Source organism: Larus michahellis, chromosome 22 (assembly GCF_964199755.1).
Source record: "Larus michahellis chromosome 22, bLarMic1.1, whole genome shotgun sequence".
NCBI classification, from domain to species: Eukaryota; Metazoa; Chordata; class Aves; order Charadriiformes; family Laridae; genus Larus; species Larus michahellis.
Window position 1 is genome coordinate 4,251,470 of NC_133917.1, and position 11,825 is coordinate 4,263,294.

Below are 11,825 nucleotides of genomic sequence, written 5' to 3' on the forward strand. Positions count from 1 at the left end.
GCCGCGGCCCCGCCGCGTCCTGCTGCTGCCGTCCGCCGCTCGCCGCTGGGCCGCGCTGAGGAACGGCCGCGCCAGCCAATGGGAGCGGCCGAGCCGCGGCGCTAGCCAATGAGAAGGAGGCGTGAGGCGGGACCGCCGGCGGATGAGCCAATCGGAGGAGCGTCGGGGAGTCTCCGGGCCGGAGCGGGAAAAACGGCGCAGGGCGGGGCCGCGCCGGCCTCACCCAATCAGTGAGGCGCGGAGGCGGGACCTCCCCCGCTCTGGCCAATCGCCGTCGGCAGCGTGGGCGGAGCGTCCGGGCGCCGCCAATGCGACGGCGCCGCTCGGCCCCACCGCCCAATGGGAGGCGTCGCGGGGGCTGTGGGCGGGCGGGGCCACCCAATGGGAGCGGCCTGGGGGCGGGCGGACGGCGGGGGCGGCGGAGTGAGGCGGCGGCGCTCGCGTCGCTCGGCCCCTTTCTGTGTCGGCGCCTCGCGGAGGCAGCATCGCGCGCGGAGCCGCCCGCCGACCCGCCCGCCCAGCCCCGCGCCGCCGCCATGGCCAAGTCCGAGGTAAGGGCCTCGCCGGCCCGGTCCCCGCCGCCCCCCGCCGGCCCCCGCCGCCCGCCGCGGCCTTCCCCGCCCCCGCCGGCCCCGCTCGCCGCCGCGCGGGCCGCCCGCGCGCACCGCGCCTGCGCGCGCCGCCCGCCCGCCGCCCACTGCGCAGGCGCCGCCCGCCGGCCGCGCGCCGGGGGGTCCGGGCGGCGCATGCGCAGCCCCCGCGCGCGCCCGCGCGCCGCTGCTTCCCCCTTCCCCCCCGCTTCCCCGCCGCGGCGCCCCGCGCGCGCGGGGCCACGTGCGCGCCTTTGTGCTCGGGTGGGCGATGGCGGCCGCGGCGGCGCCGCGCATGCGCAGGGCCGAGGTCGGGGAGGGGGGGGACGGGGACACACACACACACACACACACACAACAACGCGGGGGCGGGGGGGGGGGTCACCGCGGGGAGCGGGCACCGATGGGGATCTGGTCATCCCACGGATGGGGCTGGGGGGACGCGGGATACTGATGGCCCCACAGATGAGGGATGGCGGGGGGACTTCGGAGCCCCTTTCGGGCCTGGGTGGCCCCAAAGATGGGGGACGGAGGGACTTCGAGCTGCCTTTCGGGCCTGGGTGGCCCCAAAGGTGGTTCCTGCGGGCGGCTCACGGGCCTCGGTGGCCCTGAAGATGGGGTGTGGGGGGCCTCGGAGGCCTGGGTGGCTCAACAAATAGGGGATGGAGGGGCTTCGAGCTGCCTTTCAGGCCTGGGTGGCCCTGAAGATGGCGGAGGGAGGGCTCTGGGGCCTTTCAGGTCCTGGTCGGCTCCTCTGAAGAGAGCTCAGGGGCCTGGGCGGCCCCACAGATGAGGGTTGGGGGGGGGGCTTCGGGGTCCATTTGAGGCCTGGCTGGCCCCACAAATAGGGGATGGAGGGGCTTCGAGCTCTCTTTCGGGCCCGGGTGGTCCTAAAGATGGGGCCTGGGGGGCTCACAGGCCTGGGTGGCCCCACAGATGAGGGATAGGGGGGTCCGGGGTTCCTTTTGAACTTCGGTGGCCCCACAGATGGCTGCTGGGGGGGCTCAGCATCCATGGGTAGCCCCAAAGATGAGAGATGGGGGTGCTGAGAGGGGACCAGGTGGCCCCAAAGATGGGGGCCAGGGTGGGCTTGGGGGGCCTGGGTCTCCCCACAGATGGGGGGTGGGAGGACTCGGGGATCTCTTTCAGGCCTGGGTGTCCCCAAAAACGGGGTGGGGGGGACTCGAGGGTCCCTTTCTGGCCAGGGCAACCCCGCAAATGGGGCCGGGGGGGAGGCTCGAGATCCCTTTGGGGGATCCCTTTGGGGATCAGGATCCCTTTGGGCCCTGGATTGCCCCACAGATGGGGCCTGGAAGGGTTTAGGATCTCCTTGAGGCTTGGGTAGCCCCACAGATTTGGGCTGAGGGGGGCTTGGGGGGCCTGCACTGCCCCACAGATGGACAGTGGGAGGGCTCAGAGTCCCTTTGGGGCCAGGTCAGTGACACAGATGGGGTTAAGAGGGGGCTGAGGGTCCCTTTGGGGCCTGGATAGCCCCACAGATTGGTGTTGGGGGTCTCAGGCCCCTGGAAGGAACAGGCAGCCCCACAGATTGGAGCTGGGGGCTCACAGAGCCTGGTCTGCCCCATAAATGGAGTCTGGGGTCCCCAGGGTCTCCCTGGGGCCCGTGCAGCCCCATGGGTTGGCACTGGGGGTCTTGGGGGGGTCTGGGCAAGCCCCTAGATGGTGGCAGAGGGGGGGCAGGGTCCCCCTAGAGCTGAGGAGAGCACTGGGGGGGAGCCTGGGTATGAAAGCCCCCCCCCCCAGGGCTGGAGGAGAGCAGGGGGGCCCCACAGAGAGGGATTGGGGGCGGTGGGGCTTCTTCAGGGCTGAAGCCAGATATGACAGAGTGCAGAGGGTCCAGTGAGGGGGGGCTGGGGGTGACAGGGCCTCCCTGGAGCTGGGGGGGGTGCGAGGCAGTCCTAGGTGGGGGGCATTTTGGGGTGACAGGGCCTCTCTGGAGCTGGGGGGTGTGAGGCAGTCCTAGGTGGGGGGCATTTTAGGGTGACAGAGCCTCCTGGAGCTGGGGGGTGTGTGAGCATTTTGGGGTGACAGGGCCTCTCTGGAGCTGGGGGGGGGTGTGAGCATTTTGGGGTGACAGGGCCCCCATGGGCTGCGGGGGGTGCAAGGCAGTCCTGGGGGGGACATTTTGGGGTGACAGGGTCCCCTGGAGCTGGGAGAATACGAAGGGATCCCACATAGGAGGTTGGGGGGGGGCAGAGCGTCTGTGGAGCTGGGGGACGGGGGGGGTCTGTCGTCCTCCCCGCCCTCACCCCGCTGTCACCTCCTCCCCCCCCCGCAGTCTCCGAAGGAGCCCGAGCAGCTCCGCAAGCTCTTCATCGGCGGCCTCAGCTTTGAAACCACAGACGAGAGCCTCCGCAGCCACTTCGAGCAATGGGGCACCCTGACCGACTGCGTGGTAAGACCCCCCAGACCCCCGCTGTGTCCCCCACCTCCTCCTCTCTGCCCCCAGCACCTCCCAGAGCAGGGGGGGGCGGGTGACAAATCACAGCCCTCGGTGACCCAGCACTGATGGGTTTTGAGGGGTAACGATGCGGGTAAGGAGGAAAGCGGCTGCTCTGCGGCTGCGAGGGCAGGAGCGAGAGGTAGAGGAGCTGAGGGAAAAGAGCCCCCATCCCCATGGAGGGGGGGCTTCTGCCTTCTTGGGGGGCTTCCGACTGTACCCTGACGTGTTTGTATCCTCCCAGGTGATGAGGGACCCCAACACCAAACGCTCACGAGGCTTCGGCTTCGTCACGTACTCCTCGGTGGAAGAAGTCGACGCCGCCATGAATGCCCGGCCGCACAAAGTGGACGGCAGAGTCGTTGAACCAAAGAGGGCCGTATCCAGAGAGGTAGGGAGGAGCCGGGACCATCCTGGGGGGCTCAGACCCCACCAGACAGTGAATTTGGGGGACGATGGGGGGTTTGGGGGGACGATGGGGGCTACCACGACCCCAAATCCACGCCGCCGTCTTCCCGCAGGACTCCCAGCGGCCCGGCGCCCACCTCACAGTCAAGAAGATCTTCGTGGGCGGCATCAAGGAGGACACAGAGGAGCATCACTTGAGAGACTATTTTGGCCAATACGGCAAAATCGAAGTCATCGAGATCATGACGGACCGCGGCAGCGGCAAGAAGAGGGGCTTCGCCTTCGTCACCTTCGACGACCACGACTCCGTCGACAAGATAGTCAGTAAGTCCGGCGTGCGCCGAAAGGGGAAGGGGGGGGGGGGGGGCACCCGCTTTTGTGCCCCCGTCCCCTAAATCCTCCCCCCTTTTCCTCCCTGCAGTTCAGAAATACCACACTGTGAACGGGCACAACTGCGAGGTGCGGAAAGCCCTCTCCAAGCAGGAGATGGCCAGCGCCTCAGCCAGCCAGAGAGGTGAGCGGACGGCTCGACCCCCGCCTCCCCCCCCGCCCCGAGCTGCCGCTAGACCCCGCTGCCTGTGCTGTTCCTAAAGGCTGTCCCCCTCCTCCGCCCCCTCTCCTAGGCCGCAGCGGTTCCGGGAATTTCGGCGGCGGCCGCGGAGGCGGATTCGGCGGTAACGACAACTTCAGTCGCGGCGGCAACTTCGGCGGCCGTGGTAAGTGGTTCGGAGGGACCCGTTCCGGCTGCCAGCCCCAAGGGACGCCGCCGGCTCCAGACGCAGCTCAAAACTTAGCCCAAAACGCCGCCGCCGCTCCGGCTGCCACCGCTCCGGCTCCCGGCCCCCCCTCGGCCCGGCCAGAGCACCGCTCCTCCTCCCTCCACGCCGGGATTTCGGCACCCCGAACTTTTCTCTCCGCCAGCTCTTAAACCGCCCGGCCCCGCGTGGACGGATTGAACCACAACGGTTTGTTCTTTTCAGGTGGGTTTGGTGGCAGCCGCGGTGGCGGTTATGGCGGCGGCGGAGACGGCTATAATGGATTTGGCAATGACGGTAAGGCCAGAGCGGGATTTCTCCGACGGGCAGCGGCCAACGCGCCCAGCCGCTCGCCGAGGACGCCAGCCGGCCCCGTGGCCCGGCCCAGACACCGGACGGAGCCCGCCGCCCTGCCGAACCCGGAGCCCGGCCCCCACGCGCCCCCCGGGGCGGCCCTTGGACCTCAGCGCCCTCCTTCCTCTCCCCCAGGTTACGGCGGCAGCGGCCCCGGCTACTCCGGCGGCAACCGGGGCTACGGCGGCAGCAGCACCTACGACGGCTATAATAATGGCGGGGGGGGCTTCGGCGGCGGCAGCGGAGGACGGCGTCCCGCCCGGGGACCCGCGCTGGCCGTGCGGAACGGCCTTTCTGAAGCTGGCACAGGTCAGACACACCCCCCCCGTGCTCCACCCCCCTAAATCCCCTCTGGGCTGTGGGGTGACTCCAGGCTCCCAGTTAACCCCCCCTGCCCCCCAAATTCCTCAGCTGTCTCTAGTTTCCCGGTTAACCCCCCCCCCCAGGCTGTTGGGCTCCCCGTGAAATCCCCCCAAAGCTCCCAGTGCCTGTGGGCTCCCCGTGAAACTGCCCCCAGAAATGGGGTGCTTCTGGGCTCCCAGTTAACCTCCCCCCCACCTTCCATGCCCCTGGGTTCCTCTGGGCTCCCCATTAAACCATCTCAAGCCATGGGGTGCCTCTGGGCTCCCCATTAACACCCCACCCCCCCCCCCAGATTCCTCAGGTGCCCCCAGGGTCTCCGTTAAACACCCCCCAGCCATGGGGTGCCCCCAGGGTCCCCTTTTAATCACCCCTGGGTGCCCCTGGGCTCACTGTTAAATCCTCCCCTCGACCATGGGGTCCCCCCAGGCTCCCCATTAAACAGCCGCCCAGCCATGGGGTGCCCCCAGGGTCCCCCTTAAATCACCCCCAGTCCCCTGGGTGCCTCTGGGCTCCCCACTAACCGCCCCCCCAAATTCCTCAGGTGCCTCCAGGCTCCCCCGTAAACTCCCCTTCCCTTGGGGTCCCCGTTAAACCCCCCGGCGCCCCACCGTGGGGTGCCCCCAGGCTCCCCCTTAAATCACCCCCAGTCCCCTGGGTCCCTCTGGGCTCACTGTTAAGTTCCCCCCTCTGCCCCCCAACCATGGGGTGCCGCCAGGCTCCCCATTAAACTCCCCCCAGGTGTCTCAGGGCTCCCAGTTAAATTCCCCTCTGGCTGTGGGGTGCACTGGGCTCCCCATTAACCCCCCCCCCCAATTCGACGGGTGCCTCCAGGCTCCGTTAGCCACCCCCCTTGGCCTCTGGGCTCCCAGTTAGGCAGTCTCCTGCCCACTGGGTCCCTCTGGGCTCCCTCTGGGCACCCAACACTCCCCCCCCCAGCCGTGGGGTGCCCCCGGGCTCCCCTTTAAATCACCCCAAGTCTTCTGGGTGTCTCTGGATTCCCCATTAACGACCCCCCCCCCCCCCCCCCAAAATCCTCAGGTGCCTTCAGGCTCCCTGTTAACCCTCTCCTTGGCCTCTGGGCTCCCCATTGAACCACCCCAGCCATGGGGGGTGCCCCCAGGGTCCCCTTTAAATCACTCCAAGACCCCCAGGTGCCTTTGGACTCCCCATTAACTCCCCCCCACCACCCCCCCAACCTCCCAATTCTTCCAGGCTCCCTCTTAACCCCCCCTTGGCCTCTGGGCTCCCAGTTAAACACCTCTGTGGCCACTGGGTCCGTCCAGGCTCCCCATTGAAACACCACGCACACCCCCCCCAGCCATGGCGTGCCCCCAGGGTCCCCTTTAAATCACTCCAAGACCCCCAGGTGCCTTTGGGCTCCCCATTAACTCCCCCCCCGCCGCCAGCTCCCAGTTCTTCCAGGCTCCCTCTTAACCCCCCCTTGGCCTCTGGGCTCCCCATTAAACTCCCCCACCAGCTATGGGGTACCTCCAGACCCCCCCCTTGGCACCCTCAGGTGCCTCCCCCTGCCCCACACTGACCCTGTCTCCCTTTTTTTTTTTTTTTTTTTTTGTCTGTGTGTCCCCCCCTCGTCCCCCCCCAACTCCAGGCAGCAACTTCGGCGGCGGGGGGAACTACAACGATTTCGGCAGTTACAACAACCAGTCGTCTAATTTCGGCCCCATGAAGGGGGGCAACTTCGGGGGCAGGAGCTCGGGGCCGTACGGCGGCGGTGAGTCCCCCGGGGGGGGGGGGGGTTGGTGGGAGGTTGGGTGTCCCCAAATCCCCTTTCCCACCCCCCCCCTGGCCCTCCGTGAGCGTTTCCCTGACCCTCATCTCCCGCAGGCGGCTACGGCAGCTCGAGCGGCGGCGGCAGCTACGGCGGCGGCAGGAGGTTTTAACACCCAGGTGAGCCCGGCCCAGCCCTTTTAGTCAAGTTAAAAAAAAAAAACCCTCCAGAAAATAACAATAAAAAAACCAAAACCACCAAATCGGTGGCTGGAAAAGGGGTGGGGAGGAGGCGGGGCGGGGGGGGCGCAGTTAGATTAACTTTATATTCCCTATTATTCAACAGGAAACAAAGCTTAGCGGGAGAGGCGAGCCAGAGAAGGGACAGGGGAGCTGCAGGTGACACCAGTTGGGAACTCGGGCCACTGACAGCCGTGGCGGGGGGGGGGGCTGCCCCCCCTCCTCCCCCCCCCCCCCCCCCCCCAACCTCCGCCGGTAGACAGAAGTCTCCTTTGCCGAACCAGGACTGTGTTTTGTGACTAATTGTACACCAGGTTCTTTTAGTTTTCTGTGCCGTGGAAGCATTCCGACGAGGCTTCCCCCCCGGGGGGGGGCCTCGCTTTTATTTGCGCGCCCGTGCTGTCGATCGCTAACTGTAACACAACATGACGCTGAATAAATGTGTCTTTTTTTTTTTTTAATTATTTTTAATTTTTTTAATTTTTTTTTTTTTTTTTTTTTACTTTATATATATATCTCTCTCTATTTTGCCCCTTTCCGCCGCTCTGGTGTCGGCTGTGGGGGCGCAGACCAGTTCAGGTTCTTCCCCCCCCCACCCCCCGCCCCCGCCTCCCACCCACAGCCCCGGTTTGCCCTTCATGGGCCCCCCACCCCTCATCGTTTTGGGCTTGGCCACCACCCCCCGCCCCCATAATTGTCCCCAGGGTGTCCCCTTGGCGTTGGCCCCCCCCCAGATCCTCCCCCCTCGCAGCACCACAGAGCGCAGGGCAGGGACACACTAGGTAAGAGCAGCTTCTCTGTGTGTGTGTGTCCCCAACGTCCCCCCCCGCCCCAAGTCACACACCCCCCCCCGGTCACTAACTCCTGCCTTCGCTTTCGTAGGAGCCAGCGGCAAAGGGAGAGGAGCCCGCGGGCCACCGGCGGAGGTGAGCGAGGTGGGGGGGGACAATGGTGGCACATGGGGGACATGCACACAGGTGACACCCTCCCCCCCCCGCTGGCTCTCCCCCCTCCCCGCTGGCACCTGGGAGGTGTCGCTGCCATGGGGCCGGGGGCTTGTAAATAAAACCAAAGGGTATTTTTGTAAGTGTGTCCCGTCTGTGGGGACAGGGGGGACACACGGATGGGGACGAGGATGGAGGGGACAGGCTGGGGACAAGGGTGGAGCAGCCGTGGAGGGGACAGGAGGGGATGGGGGACAGGGTGGCACTGGGACAGGAGAGGGATGGGGCTGGGGACAGGGGGGACGAGGGCAGAGGAGAGGGAGCTGCCGCAGAGGAGATGGGCTGGGGACAGAGGGGACAAGAGTAGAGAGGATGGAGCAGCCACGGAAGGGACAGGATGGGCTGGGGACAACGGGGATGGAGATGGGGCCCATCTCCATCTGTCCCCAGACAGGGTGGCACTGGGACAGGATGGGGATGGAGACGGAGGGGACAGGATGGGGACAGAGGGGACAAGGGCAGAGGAGATGGAACTGCCATGGAAGGGATGGGATGGGGACAAAGGGGACAAGAGTAGAAAGGATGGAGCAGCCATGGAAGGGACAGGATGGGCTGGGGACAAGGGATGGAGATGGGGCTGGGGGACAAGATGGCACTAGGACAGAACAGGGATGGGGCTGGGGACGGTGGGCCCAGAGGGGACAAGGGTAGAGGAGATGGAGCAGCCGTGGAGGGGACAGGATGGGGCTTGGGGACAGGGTGGTGCTGGGGACAAAGGGGCTGGAGATGGGGCTGGGGAACAGGGTGGCACTGGGACAGGACAGGGACGGAGATGGAGGGAACAGGGATGGGGACAGAGGGGGACAAGAGTAGAGAGGATGGAGCAGCCATGGAGGGACAGGATGGGGCCTTCTCCATCTGTCCCCAGAGAGGGTGACACTGGGATAGGACAGGGATGGGGACAAGGGTAGAGGGGATGGAGCAGCCATGGAGGGGACAGGAGGGGGCTTGGGGACAGGGCCGTGCTGGGGACAAAGGGGCTGGAGATGGGGCTGGGGGACAGGGTGGCACTGGGACAGGAGAGGGGATGGGGAAGGGATGGAGATAGAGGGGACAGGGATGGGGACAGAGGGGACAGAGTGGCTGGGGACAGGGGACAAAAGTAGAGGAGATGGAGCAGCCATAGAGGGGACAGGATGGGGCTGGGGGACAGGGCGGTGCTGGGGACAAAGGGGCTGGAGATGGGGCTGGGGAACAGGGTGGCACTGGGACAGGACAGGACAGGGACGGAGATGGGACAGAGATGGGGACAAGATGGGGACGGAGGGGGACAAGAGTAGAGAGGATGGAGCAGCCACGGAGGGGACAGGATGGGCTGGGGACAAAGGGGATGGAGTTGGGGCTGGGGGACAGGGTGGCACTGGGACAGGAGAGGGGATGGAGATGGAGGGGACAGGGATGGGGACAGAGGGGACAGAATGGGCTGGGGACAGGGGACAAGAGTAGAGGAGATGGAGCAGCCATGGAGGGGACAGGATGGGGCCCATCTCCATCTGTCCCCAGACAGGGTGACACTGGGATAGGACAGGGATGGGGAAGGGATGGAGGGGACAGGGATGGGGACAGAGGGGACAAGGGTAGAGCGGTGGAGCAGCCATGGAGGGGACAGGATGGGGCTTGGGGACAGAGGATGGCACCGCAGAGCAGGACAGGGCTGGGGAAGTGACAGGGACGGAGGGGACAGGAGAGGGACAGGGAAGGGGGGATAAGGTGGGACGAGGCTGACGGGGCTGGGTGACCTCAGTGAAGTGAGGCCAAGGTGTCACCCCGAGGTGACGGGGACAGGAGGTGACAGTCAGGCGTGGGGCTGATGTGGCGCCCTGGGCTGGGGCGGAATAACGGGGAAGGTGACGTGGGGACACCTCCTCGCCCTGGGGGGACAGAGAGGACGGGAGGTGGCAGGAATGTGTCACCCCAGGGCGAGGGGACGGGAGGTGACACGGGGTGACAGAGATGACACGGGCGCTGGCCCCTTCCGGGAGGGTTTATTGTCTATTTACAGGGGTGGCAGCGACGGGGTGTCCCCGGGGTGTCACCCACCGCCCGGGGAGGGCTGGGGACACCTCAGGGGTGCTGGGGACACCGTGGGGTGCAGGACCCGTTGCAGGCACCTGGGTGGGCCCTTGGGCTCTGGAGGGGGGTGGGGGGCACCCAAGGGTGCTCTGGGGGGTGCAGGGTGGCGCCGGGGGCACCCGAGGGCCACATTGCTCCCTAAAGGATGCCGGCGGCACCCAAGGGTGCTGCGGGGCGCAGGGGTCACCCAGACATGCCCTTGGGCTCCATGGGGTGCAGGATGGCACCCAAGGGCCTCTTTGGTCCCCGTGGGGTGCAGACATCACCCACGGGTGCCCTTCGGCTCTGGGGGGTGCAGAATGGCTCCCTGAGCACCCAAGGACCCCCCTGCTCCCCATGGGTGCTGCGGGGTGCAGGGGTCACCCAGGGGTGCTGTGGGGCTCTGTGGGATGCCAGATGGCACCCCAAGCGCCCAAGGGCTCCTCCTGCTCCCTAAAGCGTGTGGGGGGGGTCACCCATGGGTGCTGTGGGGCGCAGAATGGCCCCCTGAGCACCCAAGGCCCCACCTGCTGCTCCCTAAGGGGTGCAGGGGTCACCCAGGGGTGCCCTTGGGCCCTGTGGGGTGCAGGATGGCACCCCGAGCACCCAAGGCCCCCCTTGCTCCCCATGGGGTGCAGGGGTCACCTAAGCCCACCCCCCAGCTCCCCATGGGGTGCAGGGGTCACCCAAGGGTGCCGTGGGGGCTCCGTGGGATGCAGACGTCACCCATGGGTGCTCTTGGGCTCCAGGGGGTGCAGGATGGCACGCCGAGCACCCAAGGACCCCCCCTGCTCCCCATGGGTGCAGGGTTCACCCAACACCCCCCCAGCTCCCCATGGGGTGCAGGGGTCACCCAAGGGTGCCGTGGGGGCTCCGTGGGATGCAGACGTCACCCATGGGTGCTCTTGGGCTCCATGGGGTGCAGGATGGCACCCCGAGCACCCAAGGCCCCCCCAGCTCCCCATGGGGTGCAGGGCTCACCCAAGGGTTCTGTGGGGGCTCCGTGGGATGCAGACGTCACCCATGGGTGCTCTTGGGCTCCATGGGGTGCAGGATGGCACCCCGAGCACCCAAGGACCCCCCCTGCTCCCCATGGGTGCAGGGCTCACCCAAAGCCCCCCCAGCTCCCCATGGGGTGCAGGGGTCACCCAAGGGTGCCGTGGGGGCTCCGTGGGATGCAGACGTCACCCATGGGTGCTCTTGGGCTCCAGTGGGTGCAGGATGGCACCCCGAGCACCCAAGGCCCCCCTAGCTCCCCATGGGGTGCAGGGGTCACCCAAGGGTGCTGTGGGGGCTCCGTGGGATGCAGACGTCACCCATGGGTGCTCTTGGGCTCCAGGGGGTGCAGGATGACACCCCAAGCACCCAATCCCCCCCCCCCCCAGCCAGAGCCCCCCGTCACTCCCCCGGCCCCGGGCTCTCCAGGCCGAGCTCCCCGTGGGGCGCAGGGCGCAGCTCGGGGGGCAGGGGGTGCCCGTCCCCCTCCCGCAGAGCCCCCAGCACCTGGGCCGAGACGATGGCCAGGTCCCTGCGCAGGGTCCCCAGGGCCCGTTCCGCTTGTCCCCTCGCCCGCAGCAGCCTCTCCCGCTCCCGGCCCAGCCTCCCCAGTTCCGCCTGCAGCCCCGCGATGGCTTCCAGTTTACGCCGGCGACATTTTTGCGCCGCCACTTTGTTCTTGCCGCGCCGGCGGATGTCCCGGGCCAAGGCCAGCTCCGGCCCCGACAGCCGCGCCCGGCCCAGCGCCGCGTTGAAATCCTCCACCGGCAGGTTGACGAGGGCGTCGGGGCCGATGGGCAAGGCCGAGGCCAGCGCCCGGCGGGCGTCAGCCCTGTCCCCCCCGCGGCGAGGGGCCGGGTGGGCGGGAGGCTCC

The 11,825-nt window shown here is 67.4% G+C and overlaps 2 protein-coding genes and 1 long non-coding RNA gene across 8 annotated transcripts in view; 2 read left to right on the forward strand and 1 right to left on the reverse strand.

The window, feature by feature from the left end:
* Positions 1-389: 389 nt before the first annotated feature.
* On the forward strand, positions 390-7,360 carry HNRNPA1 (heterogeneous nuclear ribonucleoprotein A1). 6 transcript variants are annotated; one of them, XM_074564890.1, is made up of 11 exons: positions 390-551; positions 2,890-3,006; positions 3,296-3,442; positions 3,573-3,783; positions 3,881-3,973; positions 4,053-4,175; positions 4,440-4,511; positions 4,704-4,877; positions 6,541-6,663; positions 6,777-6,839; positions 7,006-7,360. In XM_074564890.1, the coding sequence occupies exons 1-10, from the start codon at positions 537-539 to the stop codon at positions 6,830-6,832; spliced, it is 1,131 nt and encodes a 376-aa protein (XP_074420991.1). In that variant the 5' UTR covers positions 390-536; the 3' UTR covers positions 6,833-6,839; positions 7,006-7,360. The 6 variants fall into 6 exon arrangements, with proteins under 6 accessions (XP_074420991.1, XP_074420992.1, XP_074420989.1 ...); XM_074564891.1 differs by having other exon boundaries at positions 4,083-4,175; XM_074564888.1 differs by having other exon boundaries at positions 4,440-4,877.
* A 200-nt stretch (positions 7,361-7,560) lies between these two features.
* On the forward strand, positions 7,561-7,986 carry LOC141733880 (uncharacterized). The gene is made up of 2 exons (XR_012584409.1): positions 7,561-7,681; positions 7,782-7,986. It is a non-coding gene; the product is annotated as an uncharacterized LOC141733880 (long non-coding RNA).
* A 3,367-nt stretch (positions 7,987-11,353) lies between these two features.
* ITGA5 (integrin subunit alpha 5) overlaps positions 11,354-11,825 on the reverse strand; it is an 11,608-nt gene continuing 11,136 nt past the window's right edge. Inside the window, 1 exon segment of the mRNA XM_074564783.1 lies at positions 11,354-11,821. Within this exon segment, the coding sequence (XP_074420884.1) occupies positions 11,354-11,821 (468 nt within the window).